The sequence below is a fragment of the Platichthys flesus genome, chromosome 8 (genome assembly GCF_949316205.1).
Source record: "Platichthys flesus chromosome 8, fPlaFle2.1, whole genome shotgun sequence".
In the NCBI taxonomy this organism is placed as follows: domain Eukaryota; kingdom Metazoa; phylum Chordata; class Actinopteri; order Pleuronectiformes; family Pleuronectidae; genus Platichthys; species Platichthys flesus.
This window is the reverse complement of record NC_084952.1, coordinates 19116744-19139607: the sequence shown is the minus strand read 5'-3', so window position 1 is coordinate 19139607 and position 22864 is coordinate 19116744. Positions and strand designations below refer to the sequence as shown.

The window sequence follows — 22864 nt, the reverse complement described above, 5'->3', positions numbered from 1 at the left end:
CGCTAAAATAATGACGCCTCTGGTAGAAATCTAGCAGCTTAGGGGCTTGTTAAGGGGGTTTCCAGCCATGATGTCGTTGCAGTCTCCTGAATATAGCAGATTATTATTTATTTTTTTTAAACTTTATTTTTTTATTGAAGAGAAACACAAACATTCCTTGACAACATCACAAATGATATATGACAGACTGATTAGTGAAAAATAATAAAAAAATAAATGGACAGTTTAGACATTCCATCGTACCATAGGATTCCCCTCAGTTAGAGAGGTATCCTGCAATAGGTAGCCACCTCCTCACAAAAACACCAGACCTTAATTGTAATTGAGCAGTTAAAGCCTCCATTCCATACACCTCCTTCAGCTTCTGTTTCCACTGTGCCACTGTAGGTGGCTGTGGATTCAACCATTTTATTGTCACCATTTTCCTAGCAGTCATCAAGAATATATGTAACAAGTGCTCTTGGTCTCTTGTGTACACGCCTTCAGAAGTTAGATCGAAAAGAAACTGACTTGGGGTGAATAGTATATTAATTCCCAAAACTTTATCTATCTCGCTCTTTATCCCCTTCCAAAAAGGAAGCATCATTGGGCAATCCCAACTATTCTTGTTTGTACTTATTGATGATTATTTAACGTAATCATAGAGGAGTTATGCTTAGGGCACCAAAATGGCTCGCAGCGGCACTTGGTGGAATCATACTACGTCCCCATCGTGCACAAATGACTGACAGACCTTTGGCCAATGTGGTCTTTTGCAAATGCAATGCAGCATAGGGCCCTGACATATAAAAAGCACAACCCTGTTCATTGTTATGTTCAAGTATTTGTTATGTTTCTCACATGTACACACACACAGACAGACAATATGACGTGAGATAAACACAGGACAGGACAATGTTGTACTTTTGTACAAATAATTACAGTTGCACTTGTTTTTTCAAATTTGTTCATACTGTAGGAGTGGTTTACAATGAAGAATATTCTTGCAAAATATGAGTTAAATGTTAAAAATGACTGGTTAATAATGCAATAGGAAAGTGCAATGTTGGCACAATTTTTTTTCTGTAATTTCAATTGCACTTGTTTTAATAAATAAATACATATTTTAAAAGCATACATGATCTGTGTAAATATATTATTACTCAGTGATCAAAAGGACTCGAAAAGACTCGAAACTCAAACTGCAGGACTTGGACTTGACTTGAGACTTGTCAGTCTTGACTTTGGACTTGACTCGGGACTTGCCTGTCTTGACTTGGGACTTGACTTGGGACTTGAGGGCAAAGACTTGAGACTTACTTGGGACTTGCAAAAAAATGACTTGGTCCCACCTCTGGTGAATTGTCTTGACCGGTTGTGTACTTGTTTTTTATATTTTCTGTTTTCTTTACCTTCTCCTTAACCTTTTTTTTTGACAGTCTGTGGGAGCCACACACAGGCAGCGCCTCCAGGCGCGGAGGGGCGGGGCTAACCCGGTTCTTTCACCTTTGATTTGCCCGCCGCTCTTCTACGTCACAACCTACACACACGCATTCCGGAACAAGACAGAAAAAAACCTTTGTGACGACTCAGCGCTGCACCTCCATGTGTGTGTGAGTGTGTGTATGCTCCTGTCACAAGGGGGGCATCGTGGAAAACATCGCAGTCTTCCTCATCAGACCGTGTATAGCTGACCGACAGGGAGTGACCCGGACATGGCGACATCCAGCTCCTGCGTGGTGGTGAGTCTCCTCCGCAGCAACCGGAACATTAAGAGCACAAGGTGGAACGAGGTTACTCAGAGAACAACGCGCCATTTACAGAAAAGCCACGCGTGATAAAAAAAATACAGCTTCCACTGTTTCCATTCGGTAATGAATCAGTGGCGTGCGTGTGTCGCCTGGGCGGAAAATAAATGTTCGTTTTTCACATGTAGCGTGGCCCGCGGCTGTGGAGACCGTCACAGACACGCGCCCTCCACGATCAGTGTCCGTGACGCAGAAGACGCCTGTCACGGAAACATGTGCGTCCGACTTTGCGGGTTATATGTGACCATTAATAACACGTTGATACACACATTACTTACACATTATTACACCGGAAGACAACAAACGAGCTGCTAACCAGGGGGCGCTATGCAGTCTCCCTCCTTTACAGTGCTCAGCTTTATGTTGATTCATAACCATGGAAATAACAGAGGTTTTCAGAATGTGAGTGTGTGTGTGTGTGGGTGTGGTGGGGGGGGGGGGGCAGTTCACCTCTGTGACTGGAACTGAACAAATATCACACAGTGATCAAATGGAGTTAACCAAACATTGTGTTATGTTTGCTCGGTGGTTGTGTGTCTGTGGGATCATCTGACACGATCTCACAGGAATTTAGTGAAAATGTGGAGTATCTCTCTCCAAGCTTTCTTCAAGGCGAGGTTCATAGTCTCACATTAGTAACCTCCATGTCTCATCTGATCGTCAGTTTTTAACACCACGGTGGTTAACGTTAGATCTATGCAACATCCGGTTTTTTGCCTTTGCTGCATATGTCCCCTGCAGAACAGAAAAGTCCTCCACTGAGAAGCAGTTTATTTAATCCTGTTATAGACTACTGTATAAGTCTATAGTTTGTAAATGTTTGTGTTTTAAATGAGGGGTGAGATAAGTTATCTATTTAAAAAAAAAACTCTTGTCAACTTTGAAATTACACTATGACTACGCCAAAGGCCCAGATGTCCTTGTTTTCTCCCAGTATCTAAACGCAGCATGTATTTGTGGATTTTTGGAGACCTTGAATAGAGTCTCACAGTCACAACTCCACAAGCAAATGTAAACTGACTCATGTTTATCAAGCGATCCTCACATGCAAAATTCACAGTCAGTATAAAATGTGTGAAACCCAAACTGTTTCACACAGTGTCAGATCTTATTTTAAGCTGTAGATCATTTATTGCACAATTGTTAACATTTTGACCCCAATTTTCTCTATATTAGGAGTAATTCAGAGGACATGATAATAAGATTGTATCATGATTGCCAGGGGATAACAGAGATTTAATGTAGCTGTGCTCTGTCTCTCATAATTTACTTAATGTGTAACATAATATTAGCTTGATTGATTTCTTCTAAGCCACATCACTGACATACGTTCCTCACAAAACTCTTCTTTTTCTTAGTTGTCCCAAACTGAACATGAATTCCTACCCTTCAAGAACAGAAATACATACATGCACTAGGTCATGTGTGCATTCTGTACCATGTATTATAGATAAGACATAGAATCACTAACCAGTGATGGCCTCTATTAATGAATAACCTATTTTCTATTTGTCAGGACATTTCGAGGACTTGAAATCCAATGTTTTATTGTCATTAAGTCTGAACTTCAGACTGACTGACACAGATGATGAAATACACCTTTAGCTCAAAACAGCATTAAAAGACAGTGAAACCTCCTGTATCACATTTGAAATGAGATTAGCTGAGCAGAGCATTGTCACCATACATGGATTTTGTCAGCAAAATCATAGATCTCAGACTAGTTCATCGGGTTCTTTGTCATGTTTTTGGTTCAAACCTTTAATAACAGGCAACAATCATATGACTAACGGCAAACACGGGGACATCTGGTTGGTATCAGTCTCTATTATTTGTAACTGAATGGATCTAGCCTGAACAGATGGACCTGTTTTTTCCCTTTGAGCAGACATAGGGCAAATGCTCTATTCGGCTTTAACCTCATGCAATGAGAGGATGGACACTTTCCAACTCCGAGTTAAGCAACTTTGTTGACTTGTGAATTTGTCTGTGGTCACTCACATTATTTATTAGCCATAGCATGTCCAGCTCTGCACCAGCTTCCCGATGTCACATGATTCCACTTCTGCTGACTGGGTTCATGTGGCATGCAGTTCATATAAGAGTGGAAAATTTGATTTTTTTTTTACAAAAAACCACAGGAAAATAAATATTTACAGAATTAGGCTAGGTGTGAAATTACTGGAGAGACATGTAATTAGAAGGAGATTATCTGTTGTGGTGAAGGGCGATTTTAATCATGACCGAGTATAATGGAAAGATTCTCTCTGTAAGAATCTTAGGTTTGTATGTACTGCCTCAGTGTAGATCTGGGTTGAGATCCTGGATATTTATTCTGCAAAATCCCACACAGTCCTCTAACTGTGAAACATGTGGTGGGAACTGAACATAGATAACTACCGACTCCACCCACTGCCCCCTCGTACTACCCTGCATCAGATGACTGCGCCTTGTCCCATGTTAGGTAATACTCCCAGAGATTTTCTTTAACCCCTTTGTGTCGTGTTTTATTTCAGATCAGTGATGAGGAGCAGGGGTATGACCTGGACCTTTTCTGCATACCAAAGCACTATGCCTCTGACCTGGAGAGGGTCTACATCCCACATGGACTCATCTTGGACAGGTGGGGTGTAGCATTGTTAGCAGCTTGTAGCGGAGCTTTTAGAAATGTGATTAATTCACAGGATCAAATAAAGTGGGGGTAGTTTGAATGATTGGTTCTGTCGATTAACTCCCAGCCATGTGTTACTGAAGTTTATGTTATCTTCCCCCTTTTCCTGCTGCACTGTGCATGTATGAAAAGCAAACTGCGGGTAAAGTCCGGACTCAATTCTTCAGACTTTATCCGAAGATCATGTCAAAAAACGTCTCTGTTCTCAAACTGAAAGACCGCGCTTTTGAATAAAGCTAGGATGAACACTGATACAATTGCTACAACTGTGTTTGCATAATCATAACAATAAGAAATGTCAGACAGTATTTAAATTGTTATTAGATGTTTATAACTGATTTTTTCCTGTAGCTTAAAAAAAGCCTTAAACAGGAACTCATCAACTCATAATTTTTTTCCTTTTTCCTGTGTTCATTTCTGTTAACCGGATCTCTATGGTCATTGTTCTTTGGAGTGTTTAGTAATAACAGCTATGTCTGCCGACACAAATGGTGAGGAAATGGAAACTGCTGCTGACTTTCATCCCCGTCCCCATATCTCTCTCTCTCTCTCTCTCTTTCCCTCTGTCTCTTACTATCCCTCTGTCTGTTTTCCTCTCCCTCCCACGTGACCCCAGGACAGAGAGACTGGCCAGAGAGATCATGAAAGAAATGGGGGGCCATCACATTGTGGCCCTCTGTGTGCTCAAAGGGGGCTACAAGTTCTTTGCAGACCTGCTGGACTATATCAAGGCCCTGAACAGGAACAGTGACCGCTCCATCCCAATGACAGTGGACTTCATTCGCCTCAAGAGCTACTGTGTAAACCAACAATATTAATCATTTATTTTAAAAACAATTTCACTTTTCTTAAAAAGAAGTTAAAAACATGTAGTTTATGCACACCTGTGGGTTAAATAGAAAAAATAGTAAGAAAATACGGATGAATACATTATCCGCAGTTAACAAGAAAGAAAAGTTCTGACTCAGTTCTGAGTGTTTGTTTAGTTTTTTTAGAGAAGCACATCAGAAAGCTTCAGACATCTTTAAGTGGAGTTGGAACATTTCTCCTTCAAAAGACCTTAAATTAAACATTTTGACATCACAATAAGACATGTCAATATATTAAAATAGTAATGCAGATTAAATAATTTCCAGTCAAATAGCCAATTATAGAACTGAAAGCCTATAATTGGCTATTTGAACTATGAAAGCACATACTAGTTTCTCTACATATTTAAGAATATCTGCTTTGTTCACATTTTCTAAGTACTGAAATATATATATAAGATAATTATGCAATATGCTACAGACATAGCCCCTTTTTGTGTGGTTTGGTCTTGATGCACATGCATATGTACAAGTCGCAATGTGAAGTCGGTGGCACTTTATTGTTGTCCTCACATTATTCTTGTCTCTACAGAACGACCAGTCGACAGGTGAAATCAAAGTTATTGGTGGAGATGACTTGTCTACACTGACAGGCAAGGTAAGACGTATGGAGGGAGGCATTATAATGACAGATACAACCCTGTTGACATAATATTTGGCATAAAATTGTAAAAAATTTAAAAAGGAAGCAGACTTTACTGCTTGTTTTCCATCCTGACTAATGCTGCTGAAAGGCACTTGATCAATAATTTTGGAAACAATTGGACTTTAGACATGTTGATGGTGATATTTGATGATAATGACTGTGTTACACTGAAGCAAAGCTAAACAGATTTATTTTGTTTGTCAGTTGCCAGTAACAATATTGACTGTTTCGATGTGCTCAGTGTACTGCTCCTCTCTGAAATAAGGTTTTTTCTTTCCTCTTTACACAGAATGTCTTGATCGTGGAGGTAAGCGCTGTTTCATTAAATTGAAGTAGAAAACTTTGAATTCAAGCTCCACTAAAATGCTCTTCTTTGGGTTTCAAGGACATTATCGACACAGGGAAGACGATGAAGACATTGCTGGAGCTCCTCAAGCAGTACAAACCCAAAATGGTTAAAGTAGCAAGGTAACTTCATCTGCTCATAACTTCCTTTAAAATACTAACTACTGTATCGAATGCGACAAAATTATCATGTTTCTTTTCAGTGCTTCATGCAACTATTAAGAATTTTCATAAGATTGATAATCAACCTGGATTCTGTCTTAGTTTGTTGGTGAAGAGAACTCCAAGAAGTGTTGGCTACCGACCAGACTGTGAGTTCAAGACCAATGTTTTCTATTACAAACAGTTGTTTTTTTGGACTATATGTTACAGTGTGTTTGCAACAAAGGAGATGAGAAAGTGATGCATTCACCTGTTTTCTTTGTAGTTGTTGGATTCGAGGTGCCTGACAAATTTGTGGTGGGATACGCGCTAGACTACAATGAGTACTTTAGAGATCTAAATGTAAGTATTTGAGATACACAAAGAAACATAATTACTCAAGTCTCTCGTTATTTGATGTCTTTTTACATATATAATAATTATGACCAGGCTAAGAGACTGTAACATTTAATGCAGATTAATAATATGCTGTGGTACTAAATTAATCTTTTTCTGTTTCAGCATATCTGCGTCATTAGTGAAACAGGGAAGGAGAAGTACAAGGCATGAAGAGCACTTAAAAACAAATTAAATGTATGGGTATATATTTTTCTTTTGCAGTCCATTTTTAATTGTTACTTCACATTTGTGTCAGCAAAAGTACTCGGGATCCCGAGGACTCACTGCATTTGCTGTTTTCAGCCACCACACACTGAATTCATCCTTAGACTGATTGGCTTTGAAAGAACCGCAAACGCTTTGTCCCAACACCGATTATTTTTCTAAGCGATTGATTAATTTATTAAAAGCAATGCTGCTAATTTTAATTACAGTATCACAATTGTTGTAGTATCGTAACATTTCATAGATTTGACCACCTTTATTCTATTTTATAATGTATTGCTTTTTGTTTTAATTATGTTTTTACCAGTGGGCAATCGATACTGGCCCTCGAGAAGACAATGTTACATTCTCTTTACACCTGTTTGTATATTTTGGGACAAAATCCTTTTCTATGTAACTGTTGTTTGAGAACATTTTCTTAAGATTCAGTGTAGAAAAGTAACACAGATGTTGGCTGTATTACAACACTTTGGCATGCTCAGGATGACATCATCTTATTTAAGATTCTAAATTAACACCAATGCATCCAATGGATCAGTAATTGTATTTAAGGTAAAAACCCAAAACCTTTTTATGCTGGAAATTATTTTTTTATTTTTGAGATTTGTGAAGGGGCCGTCAAAAATCACTTACTCATCAGATAATAAATCTACATGTACCTATCTTTGAATTAAACTTTTTTTAATTCAACCATACCATATGCTCCGTGAAGCCATGTTGACTGAAATTTGCTATACCAGCCATTAAATGTTGACACTTCTCACCTCTCCTGCAACCTGTGGATTTCACTAGAAAAGCTTTGTATACAACTTAACATCAGCTACTTTGAACGTTGAAATAATGTCTGGGAAACCGTGGGAATGCTGTAAGTGTGCAGTTTGTGATTAGGGACACACATACTACATGATGTCGATTGTATCTGCATTACCTAATGCTCAGGAAAAATGAAACAAATAACTGAGGACTAATTTTTCTAATGCTGAGCGTTTATGTGTCTTCATATGAGCTTATTTTAAAATTGTTTGATACATTTCCTTGATTATTTTATATTGAAAGAGTTTGGAGGATTTTGCGAATCAAAACTTTGAATAAGGAATTGCAATTTGTTTACTTTGAATTCTATGCTTTTAAAAGTTGAATAGTTAATCAAACTCTGCCTTTAACTGTCAAATGTTGAACAAAGCTTCCATTTCTCGTATTCAAACTAATAATCACACACTTCTTTGTGACTTCATTGAAGACTACTGTGATGTTGTAAGCAGTCTGTATTACAACATGGACAGTGAGGTGTTTGGCTGCTCAGGTCTGAGTAACCATCAACCCTTCATCCTCATCCACTCTCTGCACAGGACAGATGTTAATGAACAAGGTAAATTAATTCAAACCTGCCTTTTCCAGCAAGGTTAGTAAGGAGAGCTTTCACCATTCATACATCACACGCACGGTGAATGAGAGGAGCCTACCCAGGAACCAGAGGCTGCAGGCCGCCGCATCCCGCCTGAGCACGCCGGTAGATCAGGGGTTTGATTGGACAGGTCTGCCCTCGTTAAAAGGGGCGTGAAGTTTACTGCTAGCCCAGTTAGCTGCTCTGTGATCATCTGGGATCCAGCTCCCTCCTGGTGGCGCCCTGCAGAAACGAAAATAACACATTATAGAACGAGTACTACTGGGAGCAACCTTGTTTTAAAAGTCCTTCTAGCCGGGCCATTACCGGGCTGATGCGACAGGAGCGAGTATTGATATGCTGACCCGGCCTCTCTCTGGACATGGCATTCTGGCCATTGGCGTCAACGCTAAATTAGCTAGTTAGCTCAGCAGGCTAGGTTGCTGGGCGGTTGGCTGTAACATCGACTAGCTTAAGTTAGCTTGCTCGGCTGCGTTAGCCAGAGGGTAGACTCGCACTTATGGCGACGAGTGTAGCAGCAACAGCAGCGTCGCTTCATTAACTACGTTAGTATTGTGGCGACCATTCCTTTTGTTTTCAGATAAACTGAGGGGCTAATTTGGCTATCGTTAGCTCGTTGAGCGCGCTATCATGCTGTAGCAGCTGAGCGGGGTTTGAGTCGCCAGCCTCTGCCGCCTCGCTCCAGCGCTCCCACGGGTCGGTAGCTAGCTGTTACCGGGCATTGTGCGGTATGTAGCCATGGCATGCTAACCATCCATCAGGAAAGTTCATGACTGGTCAGAACATCGCAGACATTGTTGGTAGTGGAGACTGACCATGCAGCCGTTGTGTGATGAAGTGTAGCGATAACGTTATGGTGGTTAACATCCAGTGTTAACCTCCTTCATACAGACGACGGGGCCTTGCTGTGGCTTATCTGCTCCACACCGCGTTAGCTAGTTGCTCTCACGTCCGCTCTGTCGCCTGGTTCCTGATGTTTCCTCTTCAACTGTAAAGTTAGCGAAGTTTGCAGCGCAACAATGTGACGCGGCCGAGCTGATTTGAGCATTTTGATGACTTGTTGACGGGCATTGTTAGCTAGCAAAAGGAACAACTCTAGAGGCATGGCCCAGGAGAAGATGGAGCTGGATCTGGAAATCCCATCTTTGTTAGTGCAGACCGATGGCCACTTGAGGAGATCCAACAGTGCACCCATGATCAATGGCTTAAGGTTTTACACGATCACATAGCTGTTCTACTTTACTGCAGTATCCCTTTCATTCACACTGCGGCAAATGCATCACCCCTGTCGTCAATAGTAAGAGATTGATGACATCAGGTTGTTGTGTAAATGTGTCCTTGCAGTGATAACTCCCAAGTGTTCCAGAGAGAGGTCCTGCGCAGCCGGAGAAACAGCACTACAGTTGTAAACAGGCCCAACATGGTATATATTACTCTGATTCAAATGCATGGTAACACAATTAATGAATGTATGAACAATTCCGTATTGAAAGGTCTCCCCTCCCCTCACGTCCTTCTCTACAGGTCCCTTCATCGCCTATCCGTGTCCCCAGCACCAGACTTCACCAGATCAAACAAGTAAGAAAAGACACTGTTTCTAGGGTGTTTCATTTTGAGATGGAGCATGTGAGGCCACCGTCTCCTTCTCAAGCCATTGGGCGTGATGTTGATTCAAAAACCTGCTACAGCACCAATGTTTGGAGTTCACAGGGCCGTCGGTCTTGCCGGGTTGATCTACTGGTAGTATCAGGCTCCATGTTTTGTCATCTCCCCGTCTTCTCCATTCTCACCGAGCTAACGATGCCATATTCCCTGTATAGTAGCAGCTATTAACCCTGTAAAGTAAACCCTTTAAGCAGCTGTTAAAGTGCTGCCACAATTTATAAATAGGATTGCTTTTTTGAGGGGCGAGCGATGTGACCTAAAATCAATATAGCGATTATTTCAGACTTTTACCTTTAACGATTAATGAACAATTATTTTAGGGTTAGTTTGCAGACATTTTAATAAGTTCTGGTAAATGCTGCACTCCTCTACTGTATCTTCCCACTGCATGTTTTGGCCTCCGGCCATGGTCAGCCTCTCTGTTTACCATAGAGTGGACTTTCACAAACATGCTAGATAAACACTTCAAACGTACGGGAGTTAACAGGGCCACCAGTCCTTCAAGGTCAGACTGAGTTGGTAGTATAAAACTCCCACATTATTTATGGATTTTACAAACTTACTCTATATAACTTTAGTTTTAAACTGAGAAAAGATAAACATATGCAGTGATATTGTGTTTTCAGAGTGACAATGATTTGGAGAAGTCAGTATCGTCTCCAAAGCGCATCGACTTTGAGTCTGAATTAGTTTGATTGCAGCGACTTGAGAGTGATCACTGTTCATAGTAATGTTCCGATGCCATATTCCCTGTATAGTAGCAACTGTATGCCGATTACCCTGTAAAGTAAACCCTTTGAGTAGCTGTTAAAGTGCCGCCACAATTTATAAATATTATTGCTTTTTTGAGGGGTGAGTGATATGACCTAAAATCAATATCACGATTTTTTTCAGATTTTTACCTCGACTACGATTAATGAACCATTATTTTAGTGTTAGTTTTGGAGACACTTTAATAAGTTCTGATTAACACTACACTAACAGGATCCACTTCCTCACAGTTCTAAAAACAGTTCTTGCCAATGACCGTAAATCACACATGCTGTTTTGAGGTGGCAAAGAAGTGATTCCAGGGATAACAAAAAATATGCAGTTTTATAACAGAAAAACGATTATATTTTAAAGACATAGTATCAGATCAATGCATAGATGTGCACACTTGATGCTGCCTTGCCAAGCAGTTCCAAGGGCATTTTGCTGATGCTGGTATCGGAATATATCAACTGTTAAATGGATGTTCAGAGTTCAAATGATAAACTCAGACTTTGTAGCCCATAACCCTCTTGTGTGCTCTTGCAGGAGGAGGGTGTAGATGTGATGAACAGAGAATTTGCTCACGAGCGGTAAGTTCATCATTTATCTGTGCAGTTGGTGGATGGATAGATTTTTCCTTTTTAAAATGCTGTGCAGTTGTAGTTAAATTGCTAAGTCATAATCAAATTCCTTGTTTTATGTTTTTGTGTATGCAGGGAAATTCAAAGCGCCATGCAGATCAGCCAGTCCTGGGAAGAAAGCCTTAGTCTGGTAAAAACAACTCTTCATTACAGCTTTTCCATCCCCTATTAGTGTTGTTTATATGTTCTTTTAATGCGGATCCTTGAAAGCCGCCTCTACTGTATCTTCCCACTGCATGTTTTGGCATCCGGCCATGGTCAGCCTCTCTTTTTACCGTAGAGTGGACTTTCACAAACATGCTAGATAAACACTTCAAACGTACGGGAGTTAACAGGGCCACCAGTCCTTCAAGGTCAGACTGAGTTGGTAGTATAAGACTCCCACATTCTTAATGATTTTTACAATCTAACTCTATAACTCTAGTTTTAAATCGAGAAAACATAAACATATGCAGTGATATTGTGTTTTCAGAGTGACAATGATTTGGAGAAGTCAGTATCATCGTCTCCAAAGCGCATTGACTTTGTGCCCGTGTCGCCGGCCCCTTCTCCAACCAGAGGGCTTGGAAAAAAGGTACATCTGACTTCAGTATGTTTACATGTGCACCCTAACCTGATTATTCAGTGAAGGTAAAAAGTTAAAGTACTTTCACGGTCTGTGGTAACCTGATTGTCAGAACACGATGCAATCAGGCTAATGAATAGAAGTCTGTGCCTGGTAGCCTGCAGGAAGCAATTTATTGGAAACCCAAAAAAACACGAACTGTATTCCTATTGGATATGAGTAATTTGATTTCTTACGGTTGGCTGCTGCCTCAATAATATTTGTTTTTTTTATTTTGAGTTACATCAGTGTACTTTAGAAATACTTGGCAGCTTCTATATAGTTTGAAATATTAATAGATGTCACAGAACTTCTAATGATAAACAAATAACCATAATTACAGAAACAATCTTATTTCCTTAATCTGAATTAAATTAATCAAATGCATCTGTTCAGTTTGTGTCAATGCTGATATATTTTGTCTTCTGTTTCCCTTCCCTCCGAGCAGCAGTGTTTCTCTCCTTCATTACAAATCCTTGTGAGCAGCAATGGCCTAACACCCAGCCCAATACCCAGCCCGACACGGCGCTTCAGGTGAGGACCATGTTTTGGAGTTAACAACTTCATAATCACTATAGTTTGTCCTTTTGCTAATTTTGATGAAAATTTCGGTTTTCTGTGAGCCAGTACTGAAACCAGTTGGATCCAGTACAACTGTAATTTCCCTCCTTTGGCACTAAATTGGACAATGTCTGCACTTTAAGAATTTATTTCAATAATTTGTACAAGTGTCTTAGTAAACCTATACATCTATCTGTATGATACATCTGAAGAGGACAGATTATTTTCTTGGGCCTTGTGTAACTTTACTGATTGCCACTGATTGTGTCTCTATTACAAAAAATATACTGGTTTGACGACATGCAAGTTCCTGTCTTCCTCAGCCGACGCAGTCAAAGCCCCATCAACTGCATCAGAGCCAGCATACTGGGGCCAATAAAACGCAAAGGTGAGATACCTGACATGCTTCTAGAGAGACAGTCGTCATATTCAGGATATAATTTTGTTTGTAGGTAAAAAGAATATTGCTCAAATTATGTAAATGGTGTTTTTGCTATGCACAGAGCCAATAAGGCATTACATTTTGTGACATTAATGAGAAACTTTTTAGGGACCCTATTCAAACCTTTAACCTGCACAAAGCTCTTATTGTTGCAGTTACTAAATTATTAAAATGTTCAAATATTCTAGTTGCTTTTCTCCAATAGTTAACTTAATTTTCTTGTTTTTTATTTAAGTTTTAGAGACTGAAATGGCTCACTGACCGTCATCTGATAAGATCTTTTCTTTATATATTTAATCCAATTATGTGGCTCTCAGACTCACCACAGTGTGTGTGCACAAATTTCTAAATGTACGGCTCTGTTGACTCAGGAGGTGAGATGGAGACAGAGAGTCAACCCAAGAGGCTCTTCCAGGGCACCACCACCATGCTGTCCTCCGACATCTCCAGCCTGTCAGATCTGAGTTCTTGGTAAGACTCAAGTTGCTTTCAGACTTGCACTGCAGTTTTCTGGAGGGGCTGTATAGAACAAACATTACCAATTCAGTTGCTCCGGGCTTTTTCTGGCCAACACCCTTGTAACATGTCTGGAAAATGTCAGTGAGCAACTGTAAGAATATAGTAGAAAATTCACAGTGAGTGAGTTGGTGACATTTATTACGCGAGACAGACGCAAAACTGGAGGAATACAAATATCTCAGGATCGTACACGTAGACGACGATGAAGAACTTGGAAAGACGACATGATTTGACAGCTTTCTCACAAAGGCCGATGCCAGTGTCTATGTGCTGTAAAAAAACATGTAGGCAACCTACGTAACTTAAGGAGTTATGGTTAAAATGAATTTGTAGGATGTTCGTGTCATAACTTTGAATTAAAGATTTCAATCTGTGGGAAAAACTACTCCACTGGGTTCTTAGATATATTCCCTTATTGCACACCTGCCCTTTTAAACAGTGCATACATACTACTGTGCAAAATGTCTTTGTATTTTTTACCCAGTTGTGAATATGACCTTTTTAAGTACATTGCATACAGTCAACAGGCTTGCTTTGGTCATGTGTGGGCATATATATATGAAATATGAGTAGGTCTACTGTTGGAGCTCCTTTGTGTTTATGTAAAATGCTAATTTAAATGTAGCAACTCATTCTAGAGAGTGCAGTATATGTCAGCATAGTTTTTAAGATACTACATAAATGGGAAAAGGAACAAAGTGTCTCGGTAAATTTCCAAACAAGACTTCTTTCGTTTCAGTCACTCTCCAGATTTACTGGATGTCAGTCTCAGCAGCGTCGGCTCCTCCACCGACTCCCCAGGCAAAATGGAGGGGGTGTCGCCCTCCTCATCCAGCAACTCGCCCTTCGCTTCCCTCCAGGATTTGTCCCCAAAATGAGAAGGGGGTTGGAGAAATACACTAAAAAGGACTGGCATAGTAGGGGAAGCCCCTCTCTCCCCAGGGAACCAGTTTCCTTTTCAGACCCTCCACCACACCATCGGCTAGATTTAGTATAATGTTCCCTGCGTTTGCTTCTGGGTGACTGTTTTTCATGGCTGCTCTGTGGAGGGTCTAGATATGTTTTGAATTAAGGAAATGAAAGCCATGGACGAGGTTTGGTGTTTACAGAGGTTGAACCTAGTGAAACTGGGGATGACCGAAGTCACAGAGCATCAGCTGCTAGTTGAGGATTTTGGATGGTGCTTGGCTTCATAGTGATATTGTTTTTTAGTTTTGTTTTTTTTAATGTGGCTATCCTGTAAAACTCTCCCACCAGTTCCCCTCACTGGAAAGAGACATTGAGCACTGGACAAAAAGAAAAGAGACTATTCAGATGTGTACATTTCTCCATATTTTTTGTGCTGGAGAACTTCTCTTCAGGCCTTTGTATTTACACCGTCTGCAGATTTTGAAAGAAAAGATTTAACTTATTGTTTTTTCCTGCTTTGTTTGTAATTATGTACATATTAACCTTGTCAGATGTGGTACATAGTTTTAAATTTGGCTGTTAGGTGAATATGGGCACACAACAGCGAAGGTTCTTTGTTAAAAGAACGTAAACTACTTCTGGGGTTCAGCAGATTCAAAAGATTTTTATGAGACAGGCTGTGAACTGGTGGAATTCTCAGTTGGGCTTGTTTGTGCCCGTCGCTGTTCGTTACTGCAACTTGAACAGCTCAGTGGATGGAAGGACATGATCTGTCAACACTAACAGTTCCTGTGTTCTTTTCAGGATGGACATGATGTTCTCTTTTTTTTTCCCCCAAATTTATTTCCATTTATGGGGAGAACAGTTTATATGAATTGGATGGTGATAGGTTTCTATCTCAGTAAAAAAAATGACCAATTTGTGTTGTCATTTACACCAAATCAGCTGACTGCCTGAATGAATTGGCAGTAAAATCCAAATGGCACCATAGTGAGTGAAGAGACTGCTGTTTCTGCTGTGTTGTTACATTTATTAAAAGCTTTTTTTTTGTTGCACAGGACCCTCAATCCTGTCGTATTTCCAGCCTGTGTTTAAGTCTTACAAAGGGAAGACATGACACTGAAATGATAGCTTTCTGTTGAAGAGCCTAAGAAATGCTGCATATTGAGGTTCAACCTGTACTTCCCGTCATTCATATCTATTGTGTAACTTACATGGCTCGATCCCATCGCCTTCCATATGTATGTACAAAAGGAAGTGATTGTAAATCATTTAATGGAAGTGTGCCCTTTTCAATTTAAGGAAAAGTTTTGGTTGCAGTCCTGCTACTGAATGTTTATTTTTTTAGTTTTACAATTGAGAAAATGTGCAGGGCAAAAGCAGTTGGCGTTCCCTTCGGCCAACAAGGTATTTGAGATAAACCTTTTTTCATCTGAAGAAGCATTGAGGGCACAAATCTAGCAGATATTCTTACTCCACACTGCATCTGTGAAGGAAAGGCTGTATTCTTTCAAGCTGGCCAACATGTCTCCTACGCTTGTGTCTTTTGTGATCGCAATTGTAGCGAACATCTGGACAAAATAAATTATTTCTTTATGATGTTTGTGTAAGTGTTTTTAAGTATATCAACCTTATTTAGTTATGACAAGAGTATGAACACACCAGCTTATCTCCATGGCTTCAGAGACCATAACATCCACCCACATTTGTATTACCTGAACCCAACACATTCTTGTACTTGTATCATAGTCATGACATTCGTTGGCATTATTCATTCCCCAACTGTGACCTCAACCGCTGTTTGAAAAGGTGAGGACTGGTCAAAATATGGTCATCCTGTGAGGTCTATGCCCAAAATGGTCCTGACGAAGATTTAAGTACAACTACACATGTACTGACATGAAATATCAACCATGCACTTGTGGCCACAGTAAGATCATCTGTCTGATCCGTCATTACTGCTCTGTAAACAAAGACTCTTCTCCGAGGTCAAACCTGATTACACTGGGACTAGGGATTGTTTTCACTACCTCATATTACAAAGCTGACGAGATGTAATTGTCAATCTGTGTACTCCGGACCAACCCTTTAAAAATGTCAAATGAAAAACCCTGATTTAATCTATGAACATTATACCAGACAGATGTAAGGAGACTTTATTAAACACTTGATGTAGCATTGACATAATACGGCAAACAAAAGAAAAAATATTTTCCTTTGGTGACATGTAAAAGTATCATACTGCTGGAAAAAAAAAAGAACTCACTCAGATAAGGTATCAACGCTTGCAAGCTCCATGACGTCTACACTGAAAATGTTTCAAAACATTGAATATAATGGTTACAGGTGAGTACCATAACAAAACTTGAATGGCTTTATATACATGGTATCATGTTCTCATGTGGATTCCTTCAAAATAATATTGACCACAGAAATACAAACACAGGCAATATGAGGCCACAGGACAACTCCGGGCGAGTGGCTTCATGATTCTTCACAGACCCTGTTCAGGGACGGCTCCTCTCACACCAACACTCCGGAGGTTTCTCCTGTTTGCATCAGTTCAGTGTTGTGTAAATGTATGTATTAACACAATATGTGGATTTAAAAACGAGTATGCTAAAAAAAAAAAAATGTATGTATGAGGGGACGAGGCGATTTAGAATAATAATAGACCCAGTCCCCTGCTGTCAGCTCTACACACTGAAGCGTAAGGTGCGAGAATGTTTTTCTTTAGTCTTTTGGATCATTTTCATCCCTCAATCTCCTCCTCAGCTCCCAGCGCTTCATGTGCGTAGGATGACCATGGTAAGAAGACCTACAATATAATAGGAGACAACACAGATACACAATGTCATTTCATATTAACAAAATATACAATAATATCAGCGTAGATCCAACTTAAATGCAACCTCATTTTGTCCTAGCGAGCAGCTAGGCTATTAGCTAGAACTAAGGTACTTATTGTTTTTACATTCACTCCCTGTATGTTATAGGATTGATTTTAAACATTGATGACTTCTAAGGCTCTTCATGACCTGACCCCAGGTAATATCTCTGACCCTTTTAATTTCTCATCTACCTTTGCATAGCTTGTAATTTTCAGGCAAGGGTTTACTGACACTTCCTGGTTCTAGGCAGGAAACTAGGGGTGACAGAGCTTTTCCCATCAGGGCTTTGTAATGAATTGTGTTAGGAAATAAGGCTGACTAAGACGTTGTCTTCTTTTGAGTCTTGTAAAAAAATTATATTCCTAAATTAACTTGGGGTTTCCATTATTATTTATGTACTTCCTTCTGTATTCTATTTGTTTTTTTTGTTGTGCAGCATTTTATACGCTCTCAATAAATTAAGTTGTTATTAATAATATTATCCACTGACGTGAATTGCTCACTCACCGAGAACATAAGCAGCTACAAGTTTCTTGTTAACACTTAAGTGGAGGTAGAGAGGCACAGTAGAGTCTTGCTCCCCCAGCGTCGGGAGCATCAGGGCGGCCATACACACCAGCCCAAGCAGCACCGTCAGCAAACTGGGTCCTCCGGCAACTGGACGGCTCTCTACCAAGCACACACACACACACAGGGATACACTGTGATCAGATTCATCATTTAGAAAAGTTCACAAAATTATTCTAAGGGTGTAAAAATAAATCCTATGAAAAGACCCAAACCAACAACATGTTACTGTGTCTTACTTTAAGATATCCCCCGCTGGTCTGTGGCTCTTGGCCTGAAGCTCACTGTTTGATGTTTATTTATAGACCTGTTTACAAAAACACTGCAATGTGCTTCACATAGGGCACTAAATTCAAACATAAATAGGGAAATAATTAGATAAAAAGAATCCAGTGTCAGATAACGTGAATATACAATAAAAATCTAGAACAAATGATAAACTATTTGTATAATTAAAAAATGGGTTGATTGGTAAGATTTAGGTGATAGAAAGGAATAGAAAATAAAAAAGAATCCTGGTTCTGTTTTCACTTGTGTTTCATCTAAATTTTTTTCTTTACCTTATAATGGGCCCTTTATATTGTAATACTTTATAGCGGGTCCACTCTATGGAGGCTGCCATGTTTTTTTACAATAGCCCAAACCAGACAACTAAACACCTTTTGAGTTTTTATGAGAACTGAGGGCTTCTACAGGTTCTCTTCCATGTAAGGGAGGGGAGGGTGAGGTGAGGGGTATTCAGCAGACTAGATGTCACTAAATTCTAACAACTGTTCTTTTAACTTTAGCAAACAGTACTCAAACAGGATTAAATAGTGTATTTGCATATGGGAAATATTTTCTAGCACACATTTGGTGCTACAGTCTGCTGAGTATTTCCAGCAGCAGCTCAGTGTGTGGGATACACTCAAAATAAACTAGTGTCCACGCTCATGGTAATGCATGAGGAGGATGCCCAGTGCAAAGGTGCGGCTCACTGATGTGCTTTTAATAGTGTTTAGACAACATTGGAGGAGGCGAGAGAGAAAGAGGACACAGTGTGTGATCAGAGTTTGGATTTACAGACAGGGCTTGTTAGTGGGATCATGTCATTGCTGCTTAATATACGAGATATATAAACTCTTCCCCAGACTTATGTGCCTTAAACAGATTTTGTGGCATGGAAAAGGCAAACTTACTTTCATTCTAATCAAGGAGAAGGCTCTAGACCTCAAAGGATTGTGTAGCTAAAGGATAAGATCAGACAGGGTTTATGAAACTAAAACTGTTGACTTATCAGTATAACTACAATATGTCCTCCAATTAGCAACACATAGCAGTGAACAGTGATGGGATTGGCAAACTGGTAAATGCAGTTACAGCATTGACTCATAATGAGGATCAACTCTATTTTTTAGCACTGAGGCTTTGTCCAATCAGAGAGTTACATCTCCCTCAAGGCTAACTCCCCATTTCGCCATGCTAAAGGAAATGGGAGAAAACAACCTGAATGCACCCATTCCCATATTTGCACATATTTTGTAAGACTTTGGCGCCATCTAGTGACAGCACCACGCAACAGGCAGCTCTACTCACCTGTTTGAAATGCAGTCTGTTCAAAAAACTCGCTTTCTGCAAACTGCTCTTTAATTCTGCGGTCATCATCTAGGGGCCGGGGGCTGGGCGGCTCCTGCGAGGCAGAGGGGCGGAGCGTCGCCGTCACCTCTTTGCGACCCAGGGCTTTCCTCTGACTCTGCTCCGACACCTGCAGTCGGAACTTGTCGTACACCCCATAATGGCAGGCCCGCACATCTCTGTGTCTGATGACTCTGGGTGGACACATAGTCTTTATTTAACAAGGTGGGAAGGTCAGCTGTACAAACAACCCAAACTGACAGGAGATATAAAGTCAACGCTGCCTTGCAAACCTTCTAATATTTTTAAAGAAATCAATGAACAACAAAGACATGGGCATGAATAACAACTTCATAGATGTACCACTGCATGAAAAATAAATATACTACAGACAAAAAACAAACTCACATGTCAACGCAACATTGTGGCTTGACGGCACCGGTGGCATCCACCACAGTGTACTTGTTTGGCGCTGTGCAGAGCACTGACAAAAATTAACAAGTGCACAAGTTACCAATCTATTCAGAAATAATCCCAAATGTGATATAGTGTACACAGAAGCATGAGATGAATTGTATTTTCCTCTGCCCACTAACCTTTAAACTTGAGGGCGAACTCATAGGGATTGTAGAGGGTGAGCACCTGCTTGTGGGATGTCTGATCATCTGCGTAGAAGATGAGCTCAGTGGGGAACACGAACACGGGAAGGTTTCCTTCCACCAGCTCAGGCTGTCGATGCTGCTGCTGCATTGGCTCCAGCTGAGCTCGTCCCCTTCCCCGTCCACGGTCTGCCTGCTGGGCCCCCCACCCTTCTCTACCCACTGTCAGCTGTCAAAACTCCCTTTTGGTGGAAACGGCACTTCCCGCCCTCAGCTTCTTAGAGCCATGACAAGACACTGTGAAGTAACAAAGTATGATAATAAAGTACAGTTACTCAATGACATAGGCACAATAGTAGTAGGTAATCTGTTTGTAGGTTTGTAAGAAAAAATTTTTTTTTCACAAAACTTGGTTGAAGTCAGAGAAGACTAAATATTGATGCAGATCTGGATCAAGCGGCAGGTCCAGGAGATGTGGTTCTAAACAGGAGTCATGGACCTTGATGGAGGTATATGTTCCAACGAGTGCCGTGTTATTCCATGAATTCATCTGCTGTTTTTAGTTTTTTGCACATCAATATTCTGTTATGGTTAATGCATTAAAGCTTAACATGTAAGATGCACTGCCAAGGTTTGTTCTACAAATAAATTAATTGTGCATTTTTTTGGGCAGGAAGTAATGTTGGAGAAAAAGAAAGAAAAGAAAAACAATATATCAGCTTGGCCCAAAGTTACACTGCCAACCTGTTATGAGGTGCCCCTGCTTCAGCTGACATGAAGCAGTGGCACCTTGCTGTTTTATTGCAGTTTACACAAGATAATTCATCAATGGTCTCAAACGAATTAGTGCACATTTATATGCTCGTGCTAACATTCTTTATCTAACTATAGTATAACTAATATCTGTTTTAATTATCGATAAACACATGTTTTGCTTTTTCCTCATCACTTTTTTCTACATCAAAAACATGAACCTTAATCAAGTTAGGCTCAGACAAACAGGAGCTCGGCCTGTCCGGTCACGTGTCTCTGTGTTTACATGGTTACTGTGCTACTCGAGGAACCAGGGGCTCGTGGTGTCGCAATCCAAGTGGCGATCAACACTTTTGTTTTCCACGTACACGTGAACCTCCCGATACGGTCACCTCCATGTCCACTAAGCTCTGCTGAACTCGCTCATCACTTACTGAGGCGTCGTAGTTTGTGGTTCGTCATATTAACATTTAAAGACTGTATCTAAAGACTGTATTTGAAGCACACACTGTAGTCTGCCTTTAAAGTGTGGCGTGATCGTGAGTGACAGCGTGAACAGACGCAAGATATAAGGTCCTCACGCTTCTGTGTTTATTAGAAATAGAAATAGAAAGAAAACATCATGCTCACGGTCGCAGTTGCTCGCTCTGTCCCTGTAGTTAACACATCGTTACAGTGTAATGCTAACCGACGTACAGCGCTGGTGACGTTAGCTAGCATTAGCCTGCTAGTCCGAGCCCAGGTGATAGCTGATCGCCTCTAAACGCTGTCTGTGCGCGGTGTCATTACACAGGACACAACCGAGAGAGGTCCTACACGAAGACAACAAGTCGGAGGAGGGTTTTACCTTGTTGCCAGCACACAGGTCAGAGTCTCCGCGGTCTGTGTGTGTGATCGCACCCTGTTGTTGTTCGCCTCCAGCCTCGTCTCTTTGTCAATAATATGCTGCAGAGCTCGCGGTGAATGCTGGGAAGGCACAGTACGTGTGAGACGTCAACAAAGCGGAAGAAGTAACTAACTCGTAAATAAGAGACTCAAAGGATGTCGTTCAAAGGCTCGTTAATCACGTTATTATATGGAATATGAATGCCCACGTGATACCACTGCAATTTTATAATTGATAATTATTACAGAATAAAGATTCCCTCCCTGATACTTTATTAATTGTAAAAATTAAAAAAAATCTTATATTTAAAAAATTGTTTGTATCCAACCTGTTTATAAGGGCAACAAATGACAACCACAAATGCAATTGTGTACATTTTGCTGTATGCTGCCAAAGTAACTGTAATCAGACACCTGAATCGTATTACATTGTGCCTGGGTTTGGCCACCATGACTTTCCACTGACCTTTAAATCTATGGAGTGTATGTATTTTTTTTTTAATCTCTTTTGATGAAATCTTCTGTCACGTACCAGCGATGTTGCCTTCATGGGGTGTCGGAGAGAACGTGGAACAGGGATGACTGATGATGATGAGGGCTGTGGTGAAAGTGACCATATATATGTCCGTTGTAATTGTTTTTAAACGAATTGTGCATTTTCTCTCTCTAGTCTGAGTCCTACCCCTGCTGCACACATCCTAGGTACAAACATTGTGACACTGATATACTTACAATATGTTCAACTTAATTACTTATTAAGCCAGTTGGATGTGTGGAGCTTGTGAGGGGCCATGAACGCAGCAAAAGAGTGACAAGGGAGAGAATCAGAGGTGATGTGGTTGTATGTGTGTGTGTTTGTTTGAGGGTTAAGAATTGGTTTTAGATTTTTGACTAAGGTTTAGGTTAAAATTGGGTTAGGGTTAGAATTAGGTTTAGGTTTAGGTTAGGTTTAGGTTAGAATAAGGTTGAGGTT

The 22864-nt window shown here is 40.4% G+C and overlaps 3 protein-coding genes across 4 annotated transcripts; 2 read left to right on the top strand and 1 right to left on the bottom strand.

Annotated features, from left to right (window-relative positions):
- The first annotated feature begins 1544 nt into the window (after positions 1 to 1544).
- Positions 1545 to 7858, top strand: hprt1 (hypoxanthine phosphoribosyltransferase 1). Its single transcript, XM_062394054.1, has 9 exons — positions 1545 to 1721; positions 4304 to 4410; positions 5075 to 5258; positions 5860 to 5925; positions 6263 to 6280; positions 6359 to 6441; positions 6583 to 6629; positions 6746 to 6822; positions 6982 to 7858. The coding sequence occupies exons 1-9, from the start codon at positions 1695 to 1697 to the stop codon at positions 7027 to 7029; spliced, it is 657 nt and encodes a 218-aa protein (XP_062250038.1). The 5' UTR covers positions 1545 to 1694; the 3' UTR covers positions 7030 to 7858.
- A 799-nt stretch (positions 7859 to 8657) lies between these two features.
- On the top strand, positions 8658 to 16181 carry pabir2 (PABIR family member 2). The gene is made up of 10 exons (XM_062394053.1): positions 8658 to 9698; positions 9833 to 9911; positions 10013 to 10066; positions 11453 to 11496; positions 11623 to 11677; positions 12020 to 12121; positions 12600 to 12685; positions 13036 to 13100; positions 13526 to 13625; positions 14413 to 16181. Exons 1-10 carry the CDS (start codon positions 9592 to 9594, stop codon positions 14549 to 14551), a joined length of 831 nt encoding a protein of 276 aa, XP_062250037.1. The 5' UTR covers positions 8658 to 9591; the 3' UTR covers positions 14552 to 16181.
- A 541-nt stretch (positions 16182 to 16722) lies between these two features.
- On the bottom strand, positions 16723 to 21975 carry mospd1 (motile sperm domain containing 1). Of its 2 annotated transcripts, none has more exons than XM_062394056.1 (6): positions 21854 to 21975; positions 20251 to 20550; positions 20063 to 20138; positions 19616 to 19848; positions 17981 to 18142; positions 16723 to 17400 (listed from the first exon to the last, which is right to left on the bottom strand). In XM_062394056.1, exons 2-6 carry the CDS (start codon positions 20402 to 20404, stop codon positions 17369 to 17371), a joined length of 657 nt encoding a protein of 218 aa, XP_062250040.1. In that variant the 5' UTR covers positions 20405 to 20550; positions 21854 to 21975; the 3' UTR covers positions 16723 to 17368. The 2 variants fall into 2 exon arrangements, with proteins under 2 accessions (XP_062250040.1, XP_062250039.1); XM_062394055.1 differs by lacking the exon at positions 21854 to 21975 and adding an exon at positions 20663 to 20962.
- Positions 21976 to 22864: the final 889 nt, after the last annotated feature.

Coding starts and splice junctions, on each gene's coding strand:
- hprt1 (XM_062394054.1), top strand. CDS start 1,695: ATGGCGACATCCAGCTCCTGCGTGGTG. Junction 1,722..4,303: donor CATCCAGCTCCTGCGTGGTG/GTGAGTCTCCTC, acceptor GTTTTATTTCAG/ATCAGTGATGAGGAGCAGGG. Junction 6,823..6,981: donor AGTACTTTAGAGATCTAAAT/GTAAGTATTTGA, acceptor TTTCTGTTTCAG/CATATCTGCGTCATTAGTGA.
- pabir2 (XM_062394053.1), top strand. CDS start 9,592: ATGGCCCAGGAGAAGATGGAGCTGGATCTGGAAATCCCATCTTTGTTA. Junction 12,686..13,035: donor AGCCCGACACGGCGCTTCAG/GTGAGGACCATG, acceptor TGTCTTCCTCAG/CCGACGCAGTCAAAGCCCCA. Junction 13,101..13,525: donor GGGGCCAATAAAACGCAAAG/GTGAGATACCTG, acceptor CTGTTGACTCAG/GAGGTGAGATGGAGACAGAG.
- mospd1 (XM_062394056.1), bottom strand. CDS start 20,404: ATGCAGCAGCAGCATCGACAGCCTGAGCTGGTGGAAGGAAACCTTCCC. Junction 20,139..20,250: donor GTTCGCCCTCAAGTTTAAAG/GTTAGTGGGCAG, acceptor AATTTTTGTCAG/TGCTCTGCACAGCGCCAAAC. Junction 19,849..20,062: donor CCACAATGTTGCGTTGACAT/GTGAGTTTGTTT, acceptor GTGTCCACCCAG/AGTCATCAGACACAGAGATG.